The sequence below is a fragment of the Saccostrea cucullata genome, unplaced genomic scaffold (assembly GCF_032062105.1).
Source record: "Saccostrea cucullata isolate Sc308-1 unplaced genomic scaffold, CSIRO_AGI_Scuc_v1 ctg1923, whole genome shotgun sequence".
NCBI classification, from domain to species: domain Eukaryota; kingdom Metazoa; phylum Mollusca; class Bivalvia; order Ostreida; family Ostreidae; genus Saccostrea; species Saccostrea cuccullata.
The window spans coordinates 12,396-34,608 of record NW_026921478.1 but is presented as its reverse complement, the minus strand read 5'-3'; the positions used below and the strand labels follow the sequence as shown (position 1 = coordinate 34,608).

At 33.1% G+C, this 22,213-nt stretch overlaps 2 protein-coding genes across 3 annotated transcripts; one reads left to right on the top strand and one right to left on the bottom strand.

Annotated features, from left to right (window-relative positions):
• Nucleotides 1-495: 495 nt before the first annotated feature.
• On the bottom strand, nt 496-15,455 carry LOC134260095 (probable tubulin polyglutamylase ttll-15). 2 transcript variants are annotated; one of them, XM_062742673.1, is made up of 12 exons: nt 15,433-15,455; nt 10,095-10,234; nt 8,942-9,082; nt 5,037-5,273; nt 4,223-4,378; nt 3,891-4,010; nt 3,026-3,101; nt 1,999-2,068; nt 1,355-1,438; nt 1,165-1,249; nt 767-845; nt 496-608 (listed from the first exon to the last, which is right to left on the bottom strand). In XM_062742673.1, exons 3-12 carry the CDS (start codon nt 8,975-8,977, stop codon nt 496-498), a joined length of 1,056 nt encoding a protein of 351 aa, XP_062598657.1. In that variant the 5' UTR covers nt 8,978-9,082; nt 10,095-10,234; nt 15,433-15,455. The 2 variants fall into 2 exon arrangements, with proteins under 2 accessions (XP_062598657.1, XP_062598656.1); XM_062742672.1 differs by lacking the exon at nt 15,433-15,455 and having other exon boundaries at nt 10,095-10,290.
• A 135-nt stretch (nt 15,456-15,590) lies between these two features.
• Nucleotides 15,591-22,170, top strand: LOC134260097 (dual specificity protein phosphatase 12-like). The gene is made up of 2 exons (XM_062742674.1): nt 15,591-15,658; nt 21,158-22,170. Exon 2 carries the CDS (start codon nt 21,177-21,179, stop codon nt 22,131-22,133), a length of 957 nt encoding a protein of 318 aa, XP_062598658.1. The 5' UTR covers nt 15,591-15,658; nt 21,158-21,176; the 3' UTR covers nt 22,134-22,170.
• The last annotated feature ends 43 nt before the right edge of the window (nt 22,171-22,213 follow it).

The following is a 22,213-nucleotide window of genomic DNA, read 5'->3' as shown; positions in this document are numbered from 1 at the left end:
AAAAAATCTTTAAAGTCGCTTAATCCGAAACAGGCACATATTATCTTAAACAATAAAAGTACGTCATTACATAGATTATACATAAAAATAAATTATAAGATTGATTTAATAGTTTATTACAACAATCCACATTTTCTGCCAGTGACCTTGAACTTGTAGGACTGGAATATCAATAACTAAGTCCTGATCTGGACACATCCTCTAGTGATGAATAATCTCTTTACTCTGTATGGGATTCCAATGATTCACTATAACAAGATAGAGCCTGTACAAGATTTACTTTGTACTTTTTCTTTCAGTTTGTTTGAACTCACATAAATGACCTTGGGTCAAGACCAAGACCAACTTTTGGGTCATACTGGTAATCAATCTCTGTACCAAGTTTGAGCTTCCAATAATTCTCCATTACAAAATTATAGCTGTAAATGTTGGCATGGACAAATGGACAAGATAATTCCTATATAGCCCCCTTCCCCAAATTTCCATGACATGTACTTACCTTGAAGATGAGTATTTACTTGTAGCGGAAATGATGGCTGCCTCCTTCTGTAAATAAACTGTCTTAATGGCAGCCGAGATATTACTCCACAGCTTCCTAGCATTGTGACCTACAAAGTCAAAGTTATCTCTCTTACTGCATTCATTAAACAAAAAAGATCAACCAAATCTCATTGTTCATGGGGATGGTTCCGGTAAGTATGGGATTTTATCAAATTAATTTGTAAAAGTGTGCACTTTTCAATTTTATGAAGACAATTGCTCTAACCCTGACTTTCCAAATAAGCATCAAATGATTCCTTAAAGTTGAAATTTAATTCTCTGTACAACTTCTTCAGTGATGGAATCTATATAAAAAAAAAGTAATTAGAAACCTTTCTTTAGAGATCACTCATTTCCCCCCTCAAGTATTTCACCATCCCACTTCCCATCTCTCTTGGAACAGACACATCATATTTATCCCTATTATCCACAACTATTTTTTCTATTTACAAAGCTAAAACCCTTTTGTTCTTAAAGCTGTTGAAATTAAAGACACAACTAGTTTAATGAACCAGAGGCCTGCAGTAGATATACATGTAAAATGTACAAGCAATTGAACTGTGGTATCTCCAACACTGATATTTTTAATACAATGGATATGTCAAAGTAAAATGACAACTATACCTCCCAGACTGGTGTATAAGCGTCTCCCACCACATACTTATTGATGTCCCGGGCATCAAAAGGGTAGTAATCCTGAGAACAGAACCTACAAATATAATCAGGAATTCTATAGAGCTAAAAACTATACACATTCTCTAGGAGTATTATTGTTAATAAGGTGTTCACTCACATTAATTAAAATTATACTGACCTGAATAAAGCCTCAGACTCTAGGATATACACTCTCAGTGGATCTATGGATGTTAGTATGGTGTACACTCCAATGTCAAATTTCCTGTAATCAGTTTTAATTTATAAAATTACAAACTAGACAATCTGTCCAAAATGGACAAATACTCCCTCAGGGTCTTTCAGAAAAGGTGGAAACAATGAAAACATTGACAGTCATTCAATGCATGTTATTTTTAGAAATTATGAACAATTTTCTTGTGTCACTTTTTCAATAGAGGACAAAAAATTTAATGGGATAAAAGTAAATATTTCAACACTTGTTTCATACACTCTTTTGTTACTCAATGGAAAAAAAAAAAAGAAATAATGTATCTGTTAGAAAAGAATGTGAACAACACCTGTATCTTACAAGCCATCAATAAGAAATGGTCGGTTCACAAACACCTGAACGAAATCTTACCTGCCATCAATAAGAAAGGGTCGGTTCACAAACACCTGAATGAAATCTTACCTGCCATCAATAAGAAAGGGTCGGTCCACAAACACCTGAATGAAATCTTACCGCCATCAATAAGAAATGGTCGGTCCACAAACACCTGAACAAAATTTAACTTGACATCGATAATAAATGTTTGGTCCACAAACACCTGAACAAAATCTTACCTGCCATCAATAAGAAAGGGTCGGTCCACAAACACCTGAACAAAGGAGCCTTCGTCTGACAAATCCAGTTCTGTAAATAGACAAGGGAAGTTACTCCAGTTCTGGAAATAGAAAAGGGAAGTTTCTCCTGTTCTGTAAATAGAAAAGGGAAGTTACTCTGGTTCTGTAAATAGACAAGGGAAGTTACTCCATTCTGGAAATAGACAAGGGAAGTTACTCCATTCTGGAAATAGACAAGGGAAGTTACTCCAGTTCTGGAAATAGACAAGGGAAGTTATTCTAGTTCTATATATAGGGAAATAATTTTGGTTCTGAAAAAAGACATTAAGACAATATCTTTGACCTTGATTCCCCCGGAGTACTATCCTTGTACATGTTTGATCTTGATTCCCCTGGAGTACTGACCTTGTACATGTTTGACCTTGATTCCCCTGGAATACTGACCTTGTACATGTTTGACCTTGATTCCCCTGGAATACTGACCTTGTACATGTTTGACCTTCATTCCCCCTGAGTACTGACCTTATATATGTTTGACCTTGATTCCCCTGGAGTACTGACCTTGTACATGTTTGATCTTGATTCCCCCGGAGTACTGACCTTATACATGTTTGACCTTGATTCCCCTGGAGTACTGACCTTGTACATGTTTGAGTTGATTCCCCTGGAGTAGTGACCTTGTACATGTTTGACCTTGATTCCCCTGGAGTAGTGACCTTGTACATGTTTGAGTTGATTCCCCTGGAGTACTGACCTTATACATGTTTGATCTTAATTCCCCTGGAGTACTGACCTTATACATGTTTGACCTTGATTCCCCTGGAGTACTGACCTTACACATGTTTGACCTTGATTCCCCTGAAGTACTGACCTTGTACATGTTTGACCTTGATTCCCCTGAAGTACTGACCTTGTACATGTTTGACCTTGATTCCCCTGGAGTACTGACCTTGTACATGTATGATCTTGATTCCCCTGGAGTACTGACCTTGTACATGTTTGACCTTGATTTTCCTGGAGTACTGACCTTGTACACGTTTGATCTTGATTCCTCTGTGACTGTTTCTCTTCTGGACCCACAAGTTGTCTGGGTGCTCCTCTGCCTGTAAACAAGCTTTCATGATAATTCATTCAAAATGCAACAATAACTTACAAACTGATAGTCTTCTCACAGGAAACAGTTAATAAAAGAGTCCATTGGCATTTGAATGATGTATTGCATATCTGATTTGACTTTCACATATTGACCTTATAAACTACACTTGTGCTTAAATATTGTATATCTGACTTAATTGACTACACTTGCACTTATATAGTATATCTGACCTAATTATGTACACTTTGACTTACATATTGTATATCTAACATAATTTACTACATACTAAAACATACTGTATATCTGCTGACCTAATAAACTAAAATCTGAATTACACATTGTATATCTCACTTAATTATGTACACTCTGACTTACACCTTGTATATCTGACCTTATTTACCACACTCTGACTTAACTCACTGTATATCTAATTGTGTACATTCTGACTAACATATTGTATATCTGACCTTATTTTGTACTTTCTGACATACATATTGTATATCTGACATAATTAACTACACTCTGACTTACTCATTGTATATCTAATTATGTACATTCTGACTTACATATTGTATATCTGACCTTATTGTGTACTTTCTGACATACATATTGTATATCTGACATAATTAACTACACTCTGACTTACTCATTGTATATCTAATTATGTACATTCTGACTTACATATTGTATATCTGACCTTATTGTGTACTTTCTGACATACATATTGTATATCTGACACAATTAACTACACTCTGACTTACTCATTGTATATCTAATTATGTACACTTTAACTTACATATTGTAGAAATTTGTCCTTTTCCTTGGGAATCTTGAAGGCTCTGGGTATATACGGATTGTTGGAGACAGCTAGACTGACCTTATTGGTAATGTATCCTGACCCTGGGAAATGGTTTACCTGTACTCAGGTGAGAACAGAAAATGCCATATAAAGTCATAAAAAGAAATTCAACATAAACCATAAATGTACATGTATATTGGTAAAGAAATAAACATCTGAAGTAATGCACAAAATGTCATCCTCTTTTTTGTTGACTTTCTGTTGAAATTTTTAAAGCAGAAACTTTTCTGATTGTTTCCTAGATTTTGAATGTTTTGGGGAAAACATACCTTCTGATGAGGCTTGAGATCTGAGATTTTTTTGGCCAGCTGTTCAAACGGATATTCATGTGACCAGAGTACATCAAATTCAGATTCACCATCACCCACTACATATCCTATCCTCTCAAATACTGCAAACACATGCTTCAAGTATCCGGACTCCAGCTGAAATACATAAAATACAACATATCCTATCCTCTCAAATACTGTAAACATGCAAACACATGCTTCATTTATCCAGACTTAAGATTTACTAAATTAGATAACATACAATATCCTCTCAATTACTGTAAGCACATGCCAGGGATATTTTATCCAAAATCTATCCAAGATATTCAAAGTACAACAATTTCTATCTCCCTAAATACTGGAAACACAAGCTTAAAATGATCAAATCCAAAACTGAAATAATTAAGAGAAGACTATAGCTATGATTATTTTTGACAAACTATTGTACTAACTCATTTGTGACAATGGAAACCCCCTTGTACCATTTTAAGCATTTGTTTGATGCACCTAGCTCTGCTGAAGAATAATATTCTTACAACTTCTAGTTTTCATTATTCAAAATGTTTTTTTTTTTTTACTTTTCTTTAAACACACCATATTAATGCAGAGTGGTACGTTTTGATTTAACTACACATTTTTTTCCTTAATAAATTAAAAACCATTGACTTTTACTGATCAAGGGAGATAAATAATCTGATCAGTATTTAAGATTTTAATATTTTTTATTCCTTAGACCTGATACTGACCTAAATAAGACACCAATGCACAAAAACATTTTCCCCTGTTAAGTCACATGATACATCACATGACCTACCTTTTTGCCCGCCACCCACACTACTGGCATCCTGACCGCGTGTTTTCCTGTCCCTGCCTCCACCTGTGGCTGACTGACCTGTTGTAATGCCCCAGTTTCCCTCATTTTATGAAGCTCGTAGATATTCAGCAGAGTAAGAACTATCCCCAGTCCCAACACTACAATCACTAGTGAGAAGAAGCGACCAGGCTTCTTCATCTTAGGTTTGGGTTTTCCAAATGTTGGTAGAGAGCTGTCCTGGAAATCATGCAAATTAATTAAATAATTTATAGAAATAAAAACAAATCTAAGTTTAAAAACTTTGATTAACCTTAATTATACAAAAAAAAATAACAATTATTTAGATTTGTCTCAGATCTAATTTTGACATACCGGTAAATATGATATAATTACAAATCACAATTTTTCGACGTACATATAAACCTAGTCAAATACACATTACAATGTCTGATCAAAATATTCATTGCACATGTCATATCTTTGAAAGTAAATTACATCATTTATTTATTAGTATGTTAATGATATTAACCTTGCATAAAATCAAATAATAAAAGTGCATTTTAAAGGCTTAATACTTAATTATAAAATATGAATATAAAATCATGTACATCACAAAAATATATTTTCATTTAAAGTGCATGATCAATTTACTTTACCAAATCTCAATACAATTAAATCTCCCAATTATAGTGATTCCTAAACTGTCTCACTCCGCCAGCAGATCAAAAAAATCTATAAACCACATTAAAATTTTGATTAGATGTAAAGAAGTAATTAAAAAAGGCAATCGTTTGTAATTGACGGGAAATAGATACAACAAGGTCAGAAAAACAATAGCCAGCCTACTAGGAATACTTGAAGACATGTGTCAGTCTTGTTAACATTCTCTTCAATTCACGCTTCTTCAAAAGTTTAAGCCCTGTAAGCATGACAACAGGTCATATCTTATAACAATGTGGAACAAGGAACATGTGCTACGTAGGTTATGTTACCTTTCCTTGGCTTGTAAATAAAATAATAAAATTACATAAACAATCAACTTTAATGCATTTAAAATTGGCCCAGGGATGACAGATTTCATAAAATTTAACTTACATTTGTCCAATAATTATCTCCGTTAACCTATGATTTTTTTTTTTGTAACAGATTTAAATTGATCTTTGTGTTATTGAAGCAAATCCATGCTTTCTTGTGTCCATCTCTTTGTATAAATCTCCTTAAAAGATCTTTGTTCCATTAGCATGAGAATGAGCAACTCAAAGAAATAATTCCATTCGAATGTAAAGTGCATAAAAACAGTAGGCTTATCATAAAACCACTGATTAGGAAAGAGACAAATAGTGAGAATGGTAATAGGTTGACATTTATGAAATATAAATAATTAGTACATTGTATTTAAAATATTTATATAAATAATTTTTTAAAAATCAGAATAAAATAATAAATAATTAAAATATAATTACATTTATACTATTAATATTAAATTAAAATATACATTCAGTGTATAGTTTTGGTGTTTGTAGATAATCAACATAATTATGTATATGAGAATTTTATTTCAGACCAAGTGATGACAAGTACACAATGAACACTACCTAATTATATAAACACAAATACAGACATTTATTGGTTTAGTGCACCTAAATAAATTCTGGGCACTGACCAAAGCACTGGAGGCAAAACATAAAGCTACAAGTTCTACATAGTTACACAAGACATCCTATTCCTTAACTTTCTACCAGTTAGTGGTTTAGAAGAAAACTTTAACAAATTTTGTAAAATCGAATCTTAAAAAAAAATCATAACCACTTCCACCTAAAAGATTGTGGACTTCATATAGAGCAAACTAAATACCCCTCCCCCTTTTTTTTTTTTACAAACCATGTTATATCTTATTTGAAATAATATATCCAATACAGGTAATTAAATCCAAGTTGGGTGATTAGTTCTAAGATCCCAACTTGTTATCTCCATTCATTATTAGTCCCCTACTGGTGAAACCAGAGGTGACTTTAGATTTCCTCTGTATCTATCAATCTGTCTGTCTGTCTCTCTGTCTGTCAGCCTGTCCCACTTTCCCAGGTCTATACAGGTAGTTCTTACCTGTAACTTGTTATCTGAGGTCTATAAAGGTAGTTCTCACCTGTAACTTGTTATCTAAGGTCTATACAGGTAGTTCTTACCTGTAATTTGTTATCTGAAGTCTAGACAGGTAGTTCTTAACTGTAACTTGTTTTCTGAGGTCTATACAGGTAGTTCTTACCTGTAACTTGTTATCTGAGGTCTATGCAGGTAGTTCTTACCTGTAACTTGTTATCTAAGGTCCATACAGGTAGTTCTTACCTGTAACTTGTTATCTGAGGTCTATACAGGTAGTTCTTACCTGTAACTTGTTGTCTGAGGTCTATACAGGTAGTTCTTACTTGTAACGTGTTATCTACAGTCTATACAGGTAGTTCTTACCTGTAACTTGTTATCTAAGGTCCATACAGGTAGTTCTTACCTGTAACTTGTAATCTAAGGTCTATACAGGTAGTTCTTAACTGTAACTTGTTATCTGAGGTCTATACAGATGGTTTTTACCTGTAACCTGAGGTCTATACAGGTAGTTCTTACCTGTAACTTGTTGTCTGGGGTCTATACAGGTAGTTCTTACCTGTAACGTGTTATCTAAGGTCTATACAGATAGTTCTTACCTGTAACTTGTTGTCTGAGGTCTATACAGGTAGTTCTTACCTGTAACTTTTTATCTAAGGTCTATACTGGTAGTTCTTACCTGTGTCTTGTTATCTGAGGTCTATACAGGTAATTCCTACCTGTAACTTGTTATCTACGGTCTCTACAGGTAGTTCTTACCTGTATCTTGTTATTTAAGGTCTATACAGATAGTTCTTACCTGTAACTTGTTATCTGAGGTCTATACAGGTAGTTCTTACCTATTCAGGTAGTTCTTACCTGTAACTTTTTATCTAAGGTCTATACAGGTAGTTCTTACCTGTAACATCTGAGGTCTATACAGATAGTTTTTACCTGTAACTTTTTATCTAAGGTCTATACAGGTAGTTCTTACCTGTAACATCTGAGGTCTATACAGATAGTTTTTATCTGTAACTTGTTATCTGAGGTCTATAAAGGTAGTTCTTACCTGCAACTTGTTGTCTGAGGTCTATACAGGTAGTTCTTACCTGTAACATGTTATCTAAGGTCTATACAGATAGTTTTTACCTGTAACGTGTTATCTGAGGTCTATACAGGTAGTCCTTACCTGTAACATGTTATCTGAGGTCTATACAGATAGTTTTTACCTGTAACTTGTTATCTAAGGTCTATACAGGTAGTTCTTACCTGTAACTCGTTACCTGAGGTCTATACAGTTAGTTCTTACCTGTAACATGTTATCTGAGGTCTCTACAGATAGTTTTTACCTGTAACTTGTTATCTCAGGTCTATACAGGTAGTTCTTATCTGTAACTTGTTATCTAAGGTTTACACAGATAGTTCTTACCTATAACTTGATATATGAGGTCTATACAGGTAGTTCTTACCTGTAACTTGATATATGAGGTCTATACAGGTAGTTCTTACCTGTAACTTGTTATCTAAGGTCTATACAGATAGTTTTTACCTGTAACTTGTTATCTGAGGTCTATAAAGGTAGTTCTTACCTGCAACTTGTTGTCTGAGGTCTATACAGGTAGTTCTTACCTGTAATGTGTTATCTAAGGTCTATACAGGTAGTTCTTACCTGTAACTTGTTATCTTAGGACTATACAGGTAGTTCTTACCTGTAACTTGTTATCTGAGGTCCATACAGGTAGTTCTTCCCTGTAATTTCTTATTTAAAGTCTATACAGGTAGTCTGTACCTGTAGCTTGTAACCTGAGGTCTATACAGGTAGTTTTTACCTGTAACTTTTGGTATGATGAGCCCAAGCTGTTCATGTTTCTCTCTGCTGTATAGTATTGGGGTAGATTTCTTCTGTTTGGTCCAGCAAGGACAGCTGATGAACAGCTAACATTGGAGTTTATTTCAGACTACATCATTACCTGTCAATATACAACTAATTAATGAAGCATCCCCCAACAACAGTTTAATTACAGAAACCTGTAATAAACTCAGTCCAATACAACATCTCAGATCAATAAAGTCTTAATCCAGGCTTCACCATTTATCAACTACCAACTAAATCAATAATGGCTATGAATTAAGATTTTTTTATATATTATATTATGACTGGAACATGTTTAAATAATAATAAATTCATTTATAATGGTTTCTTCTAAACTGAACAAAATGCAAATTTAAGAAAAGTCAAGGTAAAAAAAATACACTGTAGCTTATTTCAGTATGTTTCAGCATAATTATGAAGTTTGATAAAAATATCATGAATAGTTTTTTTTAAACTGAGCTAAGCACAAATTTAAGAAAAGTGAAGTCAAAGACAAAGGGAAGGTAGAGGTAAAAAAAAATGTTGATGCACCTGAATAGCTCTGATCAATATGTATCAGCAAATGGAGTTTGATAAAGATATCTTACACAGATTCTTTGAAACTGAGCTTAACTTAGCTGAATGCAAAGCACAAGGGAAGGACAGAGAGGATGTGAGATGGACATGACAAACTCGCGATCTATATGCCTGGCCAATATTCATGGTGGGGCATAAAAATCAGTGATTGCTTTATTCACATGAAAGCAGTGCAGTCATTTACCCGGTACTTATTAGTTTACTTAATGAAATTCATTTACATTCCAACCAGAAGTAAATATAATATACATGGTAAACAACATGTAACTGCTTCCTTATTAACTCTGGATTACAATGAAAATCTAACCAAGAAAATAAACAAGTTACCTTAATCACTGTATCTCTATATAAAAGGACTATACATGTAAATGTATCATATCGTCCACAAATCATAAAATCTTTATAAATTAAACCTTGATTTCTGTCAGATTACATGAACTCTAGATATTAAATGATTATCTGAACTTAAGATTTTAATCTGATTACAAGAACAAATAAAGGAACAATGACACAGAATCTGTCTCATTAATTACCTGTGATAATTATCTGAGGTTCGAGTCCCTGTCTTTATATTGAGGTTAAATAATGTCATCTCATACTGCTTGATTACTGAACTGCTTGCGGGATACTTGAATATTGAATGGCCTGGTGGATACAAGTCCTGAATCCTGTTCTGATAAAGATAAATCAGTTTTATATCCTTAACACAGAATAACTATGTCAACATTGGTTTATAAGCTATTTTCATATTCAGGTATACTAAATTTGATTAACTCTATTAATCAATACCACTGAGTGATTTTTGATAATTTAATGAATTAATGATGCATATCATAGGTAAATTACAGGTTTTAATTGATGCCTTTCCTCTGCCTAGTTCTCCTTTCAGCAATGGAATATATTCATTTAAAAAAAAATTACAAATATTTTTTAATACAACTGTATTTCAAATTTTAAAGAATGCATGCATACATCTGTTTGGCACCAGAAAACTTTACATTGAGAAATCAATAATTCCATTTGGTGAAAGTATTGTATAAACTCATCTAATTATAACAAAGTTCTTAAGTTCTGGTGGTAAATTCTGTTTAGTAGAAGCTGATCATTCTTTCATGTTGTTGGTCATGTTAAAGTTCTAGGTCAAGTGGAATATGTCAATCAGATTTTACCACAAGGTCATTATATGAGGCATTCATTAACGTGTCCGACAGGTAAACATGTAAACATGGCTTCATTAACCTATCACCTCTGTCAATCACATGTAAAAATAGAATGTAATATATGCATGTACTATTCAGAGATAGATCGAAGAATTTCCACTGGGGAGAAGGTGGAAAATTTGTCCAATGCAGGGGGCCAGTATGTGTCGAGTGGGGAATGTGTACTATACAAAATACAAATTGTACTATAAGGACTTCAATAATCACAATAAATATTCTCCTCTGTGTTACTGGACACTGGAACAAAAAGGAATGCATATTTTTGCTGCAACTACTTAATTAAATGTATTTACAAGTCTTCATTCTCGATATGAAATTCTAAGATCAAAGCAATAAACAGGTGTATGTAGTAGGTCCAAAGACTTTTTCTACCTATGTAGCTACTTACAGCTATATACCTAGTAGGTATTTCAACCTACTCCATGTAGCTATTTTTTGTCCCCCGCTTTCGCGAAAGCGAGGGGACATTAAATCTCATTCATCTATCTGTCAGTCTGTCAGTCTGTCTGTCTGTCTGTCTGTCTGTCCGTCCCTCACAAAAACTTTAACCTTGCCCATAACTTTTGATTGAGTGGACCCATGACTTTCATATTTCACATGTGTATTCCTTGTGACAAGCTCTTTCTTTGCGTACCACCAAATTTGAACTTTTGACCTTGACCTTGGAGTTTGACACACTTTTACACAAAAATTTTATTATTTTATTTTGGGCATATATTTTGAACGGTAGATACTAGGACTTTTATATTTCACATATGTTTTGCTAGTGGCAAGACCTTTCATTGGATATCAAGAAATTTGACCTTTTGACCTTGACCTTGGAGATTTCTGTACTTATGAAAAAACATTAACCTTGACCATAACTTTAAAACGGTAAGGACTAGGGCTTTCATACTTTATATATATAATCCTTGAGAGAAGTCCTTTCATGGGATAACAAGAACTTTGACCTTCTGACCTTGACCTTGCAGTTTGGCCCACTTTTAAAAAATTAACCTTGGCCACAATTTTTGTGTAGGGTTATGCTAGGGTTTTCATACCTCAAATATTTAATCTTTGTGACAAGACCTTTCATTTGATATCAAGCACTTGCACCTTTTGACCTTGATCTTGGAGTTTGACCTACTTTTTAAAAGATTTAACATTGGCCATAACTTTTGAATAGTAAGGGCTAGGGCTTTCATACTTCACATAAGTAATCCTTGTGAGAAGAACTTTCACTGGATACTTTTACCCTTTTACCTTGACCTTGTAGTTTGACCTACTTTTTAAATTTGAGTACCAATATATTTAATTTACATTTTTAAAAAAGTTTAATCTTCGCTTTGTTGCCATACGGGATCATCAATGTTTCACAAACTCATTATGTTCCTTTTAACTTTTGATTGAGTAGAGATAGGGCTTTCATATTTGTCATGTGTATTACATATGACAAGATATTTCCAAGCAAACTATGATTTCTGACTCCTTGACCTTGACCTTCACGATTGACCCTTTTTTTTAAAAAAAAATCAACTTTGATAATTTCTTAATTATACCTACTTTTTTCCTTTATTCATGTTATATGCATTTAGTGGCAAAATGCAGAAATCGCACAATATGGTGATTGGTGAGTACCAAATTTCTTATAATACTCTCACAGTGACAATGAATACAATAAAAATTTTGGCCAATTTTTTTTTTATCTAATATCACCAATATTACCCATGCAGTTTCATTTCCTGGAACTACTTAAAGGATCAAAACAGAGAATAAAATGTCTTGCAAATTTAAATCAATTTTAAACGTTTTATGCATGCATTCTCAGACAAATTGTTTGGGGAGGGGGGGCTGAATTTTCAAACATTTTCCCTCCATCTCCTGAATTTTGCTGAGCAATATTGCATAAGGTGATTACACAAAAAGAAAAGATGCCCCTTAGTCCTTAATTAGGGCTTTTCGACTTTTGTCGAAAAGACCTATTGTTTTCGTCTTTTTTATTATTATTATTATTATTCTTAGCAATTCTTTTGATCAGCGTTTAAAGAGAACATTTAAGAATACGTATTTTATTTTATAACCAATAAATAGCTAATATTAATGTGTCTCATATGAAACAAAATGAACCTCCGGTCTTGTCACTTCCGGTTTCTACGAAAGGAAAACTGAAATTTCTAAAGAATCTGAAATCTTTTTTATTTTAAAAGTCTAGACTTCCAAATTCAAGATATAAATTCTAGAGACATGGTTCTATAAAAAAGTGCGCGTAGGTGAATTTTTACTACTGATACTTTTCGAGATATAAAACTTCAAACATTGAAAAAGGGGGGTTGAAAAATCAAAAATGAGTAAGAATGATAGGAAAAGCAAAATGATCATAAAATTTTCTTTAGACGTATTATTACAAGACACTTTGTAAGTTTCATGTTAATCAAAGCAGTACTTCCGGTTTTATGAGTCTTCAAAAATGTCTATGGGACTTTCAATGTTAATTTTGAAATCACGCATTTCATGTTTAATCAAAAATTAATCAAGATATTCTTGTGAAATTCGAGATGTAGAATGACTATGACCTTGTTTCAACCTCATTAGGTATTTAAAGTAAAATTCTTGAAATTGAGGGATTTTAAGGGGCCAAACCTGAAAACATACTTTTCCCTGTAACTTTTTTATTTCTCAACCAATTTTTAAATTGTTTTCGGTTTTGGGTTCAGCTTAAAGAGTACAATGTAAAAATTATGGGCCGTGGGGTCACTTTTTGACCCCTTATAGGAGTTTCAGAGGACTAAAATTATGAAATTGTAATTTGTTGAAAAACACATAAAGTACAAGTTATCTCCCTTTGCATGACTGTTGATATATACATGATCTCTTAAAGTTTCAATTCTGGTACACACAGAGTAAATACTTCCGGTTATGTAAGTGTTTGAAAATTGTCTATGGGAGTTTCTATGTTAAATTTAAAATCACGCATTTCACTCTTTCTCTAAAAATAACTAAGGTATTCTTGTGAAATTCGACGCATAGAATGACTGTGACCTCGTTTCGACCTTATTAAGTATTTAAAGTATAATTATTAAAATTAAGGGATTTTAAGGGGCCAAACCTGAAAACATACTTTTCCCTGTTACTTTTTTATTTCCAAACCAATTTTTAAATGGATTTCGGTTTTGGGATCAGCTTAAAGAGTACAATGTAAAAATCATTGGCCGTGGGGTCACTTTTTGACCCCTTATAGGAGTTTCAGAGGACTGAAATTATGAAATTTTAATTTGTTGAAAAACACATAAAGTACAAGTTATCTGCCGTTTGCATGACTGTTGATATGTACATGCACTCTTAAGGTTTCAATTCTGGTACACACAGAGTAATTACTTCCGGTTATGTAAGTGTTTTAAAATTGTCTATGGGAGTTTCTATGTTAAATTTAAAATCACGCATTTCACTTTTTCTCTAAAAGTAATCAAGATATTCTTGTGAAATTTGAAGTATAGAATGACTGTGACCTTGTTACGACCTTATTAGGTATTTAAAGAAAAATTATTAAAATTAAGGGATTTTAAGGGGCCAAACCTGAAAACATACTTTTCCCTTTAACTTTCTTTATTTCTCAACCAATTTTTAAATTGTTTTCGGTTTTGGGTTCAGCTTAAAGAGTACAATGTAAAAATTATGAGCCGTGGGGCCACTTTTTGACCCTTTTATAGGAGTTTCAGATGACTTAAATAATGAAATTTTTATTTTTTAAAGAATACATTTAGTACAAGTTATCTCCCTTTTCATGGCTATAGGTATGCAAATGAATTCTTTGGGTTTCAATTTTGGTACACACAGATTAATTACTTCCGGTGATATAAGCCTTTGAAAATTGCCTATGGGAGTCTCTATGTTAAATTTGAAATCACACTTTTCACGTTTTCTCTAAATGTAAGCAAGATCTTGTGAAATTAGATGCATTAAATGACCTTGACTTTGTTCTGACCTCATTAGGTGTTTTAAAGTAGATTTCTTTAAAATAAGGGATTTCAAGGGATTAAACCTGAAAACACACTTTTACCTATAACTTTTGTATTTCTCAACCAATTTTTAAATTGTTTTCGCTTTTGGGTTCAGCTTTAAGAGTACAATGTAAAAATTGTGGGCCGTGGGGTCACTTTTTGACCGCGTATAGGAGTTTTAGCTGAATGAAAAACTGTATTTTTCGTATGTTTTAGATAATAATGAAAGAGTTATGTCTCTTTAAGTAGACGGTAATGGACATAGAGAGTCACATGTTTCCAATTCAGTATTATCTCAAAAGAACCTCTTTGAAATTGAACCTTATGAGTTTTATATCATGTAAGTTTTTTAAGCTCTTAATTTTTAAGGGGTCGAAAAGCCCTCCGTTTTTGTTGAACGACAAAAATAGGTCTAGTTATTTTTCTTTTTGTCAGTCAGGTAAAAATAGGTAGTAGAAATAGCTACCAGTAGATTTAAACATGTTAAATACCTGTACGTGCCTACAAATAGCGTTTGGACTGGACTAAATAAGTTTACATGATGAACAAAGTTTCAGTCTAATCAAATGAGTCTTACAGTTACAAAATTCATGCATTTCGTAAACATCAACAAGCCATTGAGCATGTTGAGTGATTGACAGATTTAATCACATTTTTTCGAACGTAACACTTACCTGTCCAACTCCTTTTCTTCCTTCAAAGTTTATTAAATAACCAAGTTCTAAATAATTGTTGCATCTAGCCTACTTAACATCCGTATCTCCCGGTGATCATTTCGCAACCCCTCGGGCGCTCCACTTTTTTGTTTTACTCAACAAAAGAGCTGTCAAATGATTATATCAACTTTAACTTTCTGAAGATTTACAGGACTGTTAGGGACCTTTTTGAAGTCGGTGTTAGGTAACAATACTTAATTATGTGTAGCTTAATTGTTAGAGACATATTTGTATATCAAAGAAAAAAATATTCAGGTTGTGAAATACCGTACCATGTGTATTGGTTTCCCGAATTTCCTCTGATATTGTTATTGCCATACCACATAGAGTATGCATATAGTTACTATAGTACAGTAACAGTTTTTACTTGCAGGAGTTATTATGAAAGCTGGCATTCTGGTCAAAACGAATATGGTTAAATGTGAAAATGTTTCCATTTTAGTGAAATTTTGGGACCTTTTATTTAGTTTTACACAGGTAAAGCCAAATTGTTGTTTTATAATTTTATAACAAAAGAAACAGTACGGGTTAGACAGCATGGACTACTTGTATCATCTTCATATCTTATTAGTCAGACCCTCTACCATCTAGGCTATCTGACCATCATTAATCAAACCTGTATGAGTGCCACATTTCCCCTTCCATCTTTAAGTCCAAAAGTATTTTCCCCTGCGAGACACCTACAAGCTAGGCTATCTATATATTATGACTTGATAATTTTTCTCCTGTCCCTTCCAGAGCTAATAATGGTACCAAATGTAACAAAAAAGAAAATAAATTGTGACCAATACCTTCATCCCTAAAATGTATATTTGTTCCTAAACAAATAAGTGTATACATACTGTACACCAACCAAGCATATTCCATGGCAGGTCTATTCATTCAATTCCAGATCAAGGTCACAGCACTAAATATAGTTATGGAGTGGACAAATACTCCTAATTATATATGGCTGGACTGGGAATCAAAACATGGACTTTAACCATTTAGCAATGAAATTTGTCTGAATACCATATAGAATTTTTTTTTTCTTAGAATAGAATAGATTTATTCCAGATCAGGGCCCTTGTGGGCATATTACATACATGATTATTAAACAGAGCATATAATAGTTATTAATAAGATGTGATGTGTTCTTAGTACATGTATATACTTAATAATTTACACATGGTTCATAAGTTGAAATAATTGCTAACATGTGAACTTTAAATACATATTGTAATTAAAAATATATAAAGAAGTACCACCGTGTACCATAATGCAAAAAAGCCAGAGATATACATACACAGAAATGAAAAATATATATATATATATATATATATTTTTTTTTTATACATACCAACACATACATACATACACGTATATATATATGTCCACACACATACATACTGAGTAGCTATATTCCACTAAATTGCAAAAGATACCACGGGACAGTGCATTGGTACTTTATAATTCACCATGTTTTGTTTGCATATCTTATGAACAAGTAATATTTATTAAGTGTTTGAAGTATACAAATTTTTTTTAATTTCTTAATACATGTAGAAGACACACTTTATTGCACCCTTGATCAATTCACAAGAACTTCACTATAGATTCTTTTTTTTTTTTTTTTTTTTTTTTTAAATTTAGTACATACAGTGTTTACATGCACCTATTATTATTATAAAGAGAAATACCACATTATATGCATCAGTATTTTATATGGCTTGTCTAACCAGTTCACAAACAGCTGAAAGTACTTCAATATTTTCACAATTTAGAACCCACAACAACTTATTTTCATTATTTAAATGAGAAAAATTGATACAGTGTCTTTGTATAACATTAATCATATTCTCTCGTTCTGTAACAAAACTCAAACATTCAAAAAGTGTGTGTTTTTCATCTTCAATAACATTCATTGAGCATTTAGTACAAAGTCTCTGATCTCTAGGAATGCCAAAGTACCGGCCTCTTTCAATTTGTAAATTGTGAGAAGATGTACGCAACCTACATATTAATTTTCTTTGTTCAAATGGCAGGCATAGTAAGTATTTTTCAAGTCCAAAATTTGTTTTAATCTTCACATAAGTATCCAGTTTACCTTCTTGTAACAATCTAATCAAGTTCCACTCATTCATGTAGTATGAAATTAAATGTTTTTTGCATTTTATCTTGAAAGTTTGCAATTTGTTAGACAAAATATCCTTATTAACGTTTATCATTTCTGCAATTTTACTATATGTTCCATACCAAGATGGTATACTGTTACTCCAATTAATCTTACTTTGAGAATATGCTGCTCTCAATAATGGGAATGACATATCTAGACATTCTAATCTATGGACATAATTCAAAATACTTTTTATAATATCAAAATGAAGGGGGAGCCTACCAAGCTCAGATAATGAGGAGAAGTTTGCACTTTTCCTATGCAGTCCCAATATATTCTTACAAAATTTTAAGTGTAGATTCTCGCACTTCAACTTACTAAAAATATCATATACAGAGAGTTTGGAGGTTTTACGAAAAATACTTGGTCGATTAATGTTCCCCCATATTTCACATCCATAAAGCAAGATGGGTTTTATTGTATGATCAAATACATGTAGGGATGTTTTAACACTTGGCTTCAAAGACAAAAATTCTTTTTGCAGTTTATAAAATGCCTTTAGAGCTTTTTTATACAGGTCTTCCTGAGCATATGAGAAGGTTCCAGAGGCACTAAAGAGTACCCCTAGATATCTATAAGAAGACACAGATTCCAAAACCTGGTCAAACAGCTTAAATTCATTTTTTATCAAACGACCCGCTTTATTAAATATCAGAATTTTGGTTTTTGTTACATTCACTTCCAGACACCAATCATTACAAAATGACTGTAATTTATGCAATTTAGATTGAAGACCTACTGCTGTCTGAGATAACAATATCACATCATCAGCATACATAAGACAGTTAATTACCTTATCATTAAGTAAGATGGGATTAGGGGTGTCTTGAAGATACTCAGGTAAATCATTGATAAAATTTTTAAATAAGGTTGGGCTTAGATTATCTCCCTGCTTTACCCCTAGTTTGATGTCAAAGAATTCTGTGTGAGAATTTTTCATTTTAATACAAGATTTGCTTTGACTGTACATACTTTTGATTAGACGGTGGCTATTTATAGCCACAGGCTATAGCTGCTGGTCAGTGTAAACACACGGGGACCCTAGCGGCGATTTTTGCAAAGTCAAAATAATGAAAGTAGACTGATTTCGATGTTTGAAAATAAAATGTACATAGGTAACAAATACATTGAAGGTATTTTAAAGACATTTCGTTGATGGATACAAAGCCTAACTCCTGATAATATGCCGTTATCAGTATTTCTCGCCTCATGAATATTCATTACACCGAACTAAACTAACTCGTACACCAACCGACTCGTATATTCGTGTGCAAACTACACATTTCAACTCGTACACAATTTTCTCGTTTTTTCTCACATGTTCGAAAAATCATTTTCTATGCACGTTGTGTTTCTTTAAATTACCGAATATTTGTTGAAAAATATAACTCTGAAATCAACTGCTAGTAATAAATAATTGCTAAACAACACACGGCTGTTTTTTACTGAAATACTGCTTTGTGGTTTTTTTTTACAATAAAACTTGAATAGTTTAATGTAATTTAACAAAGTCTTTTGATTGTTTCTTGTATCTGTTTTCAATGCTATATTAGTAAAACGAAGATATGTACTTTAGGTAAGAAGAAAAAAGATCACTACATCTTAATCAGTTCGTAGTGATGGTTGTTGGAGGTATATGATGCCATAAAATTTGCTAAGTTTATCATCATTCTAGTTTTTGAAAATAAGACTTTGTTTGATTATCTCGGACACAAAAACGACTTAACGTATAATTTGTCAAATTTATAATTACAAAGACTATAACGGACACATTTTACCCATATATTTCATTCCTATTTATTAGATACTCTAGCGTGCCTCTAATAAATTTAACCGAAAATATACGAAAAAGGAACTCAAATACATGTGCATGAATTAATATTAGTATTAGGATTTTTATGTGATTTTAGCTGAATCATATAAAAAGGAATGTGGCTTTGGGCTGAATTTCGGTCAGTATTCTAGTGTGTTCATCAAGCAGTAAATATGCACTGGGACTCGCAAGGACGTTGCATATTAGAATATTACGTATGAGAAATAACATAATCGCAAACCACGGCGAAAATGTATAAGATATTCAATTCTGGGGAAAGCTCCATACGTATATATACAGACTCTGATCGTGACTTGAGACGACGGAAAATAGAGACAGAAAAATATTTTGTTATTCTGTTTTTTTCTCTTTTTTCGAGCAGTATACGAGGGTTGTCGTGTACAAAGCGTTTTTTTCTCGTAAGATAGTGGGCGCTGCAATATGAAATTTTTAACAAGTATTTATTTATCATATTTTAATGTATCTGAATTCTTTTGATACACTTTAGACAAAAAAAAAATAATACTTTATCAACATGCTTTAATGTTACACACGATAAAAACCCCGGTTATGAAAATAATACGAGTATTGTTTCGAAATAAAAGTGGTCTGGAAAGCAGTTCAGTTTTTTCCTCTTTAGTGTAATAGAGAAATGGGAGTTTTCTAAGATAATCGTTTTAATCAAATCCAAGGGTAGAACAAACAGCTACAGAAATAGCGAAAGGCGCTGACAATGTTGATAGCCAATATATGTATAAGATTATTTAGTTAAATGATAGTAAAAATATTGATCCATAACTTTAGTACTAATAAATCTTCACCTTGAATTAAGTGGGAATTATCCAACGTGTTTTTATCAAAGAGGAAACTTGACGCTGCTTTAGACACTTTGACATTATCATCCGTAACACATTAAATGAAATCTTATAATTTGCAATTGTTTATTTATAAATGCATATACCTATTTGAAGTTTGCTGTGTTTTTTGATGACAAATGTACTTAAGATAGTGCGTAAACATTCTAAATCACAGTGAGAATTGATTACAATTTACTTTTTAGTACAAAAATATAAATTTAAATATTAAAATACAGGTAGATATATTGTGAAAAATCGGAATAAAATTTTAAATAATTCCCAATTCATTTTACAAAAATTTAAAACATTTTATCTTATTTACTGCAAGTCGCCATCTGACGTTACGGTAGCGGGTTTGCTTTGGACTCACAGACTTGTACATGTAGTTAGAATAATCTAACTGTGTCTCGGGACAAGCCGTTAAACCGGGTCCGTAGGACATTTATCATTTTAACGATAGATCATTCTATCTAACGGACTTGAAGAAGTCCATCTTTACGTAGCGGATTCGACTCCCACTGCGTGACATGGATATTGGCCATTAATTCAGATTAAGATCCCGTGTCGCAGTAATTGCTAGCCAGAAAAATCCATCGCTGCTGAAAATTTTATTCTTTTCTTAATAAATGGACGTTAAATAAACAAAATCATTCATGCCACCGTCTTTCAGTACTCACAGTACTTTGATTATATTATAAAACTTCGTTCCAATAAATAATCTTAGAAGTTTGTATTTTAAGCCAGAATGCCATATATATTAAGCACACAGATTATTGGATTCTTGACTGTACACATAGTACGTAATAGTTCATAAAATGTTTCAACTGCATTGTTAACTTTTATTTTTGTTTATTTCAGACCAGGTGCAGGGTTCAGAATGACAGACTCCAGGGATTGTGACATCAGTCAGATAGTGGACAACATTTACATTGGAGGAGAGAAGGCCGTCCACAGAACAGATCAACTCAAACAGAACAACGTGACACACATCCTCACCATCAACAATGTCCCTCTACACAGGAGCTACACAGACACTTACAAATATAAATTTGTCTATGGCTTTGACTTAGAATTCACTGACCTTCTCAGCCATTTTGAGGAATGTTTTGAGTTTATAGATGACGCTCTAGATAATAGAGGAGGTGTTCTTGTCCATTGCATGATGGGATGTTCCAGAAGTGCCACCATTGTGATTGCTTATCTAATGAATAAGAAAAAACTGAGTTATAGTGAAGCATTAGAACTTGTGAAGAGTATGAGACCAATGGTATCCCCCAATGATGGATTCGTTTCACAACTTCTTTTGTTTGAAGAAATGGACTGCACAATAGATAGAACCCATGAGAAGTTCAGACAATACAGACTAAAGAAACTGGCCACCAACTTACAGGGAACTACTGCTGAGGAGCGATCCAAACTACAGTCCAGTTACTTTGACACAACTGAGGAGATCAAGAAAAATGACGCAGTGTTTAAATGTCGAAAGTGCAGGCATGCCTTGTTTAGGCAGTCTGGGATTATGAAGCACACAGTGGGAGATGGAGAAGTGGCTTTTGACTGGAGAGGAAAAGTGTCCTCAGAGAAAGTGGAAAAATCCCCTGATGAGGCGGAGAGAGTTTGTGATTTATCGTACTTTATCGAGCCTGTCCGGTGGATGGCGGGGTCCATCCAGGATCTGGAAGGAAAGCTGGCCTGTCCCAAATGCAGCTGTAAAATTGGCTCCTACATCTGGTACGGGGAGAGGTGTCCATGTGGTGCTTGGGTGGCCCCAGCCTTCCACATCCAGACTGCCAAAGTGGATATGTGTAAACCAAGAATCATTCCTAACAGATAATAACAGCCTGTTTTTGTAATTAAAAAAAATTTCCACATATCATGTAGCTGTCATTTATAGTAAAAGTATAAAGTAAGCCC

What these genes read in the sequence shown, in the direction of transcription:
- LOC134260095 (XM_062742673.1), bottom strand. Translation starts at nt 8,977, where the DNA reads ATGAACAGCTTGGGCTCATCATACCAAAAGTTACAG. An exon ending in TGTGGGTGGCGGGCAAAAAG is followed by an intron (nt 4,379 to 5,036) that starts GTAGGTCATGTG and finishes TATGTATTTCAG; the next exon opens with CTGGAGTCCGGATACTTGAA. An exon ending in GAGTCTGAGGCTTTATTCAG is followed by an intron (nt 1,250 to 1,354) that starts GTCAGTATAATT and finishes TTATATTTGTAG; the next exon opens with GTTCTGTTCTCAGGATTACT.
- LOC134260097 (XM_062742674.1), top strand. Translation starts at nt 21,177, where the DNA reads ATGACAGACTCCAGGGATTGTGACATCAGTCAGATAGTGGACAACATT.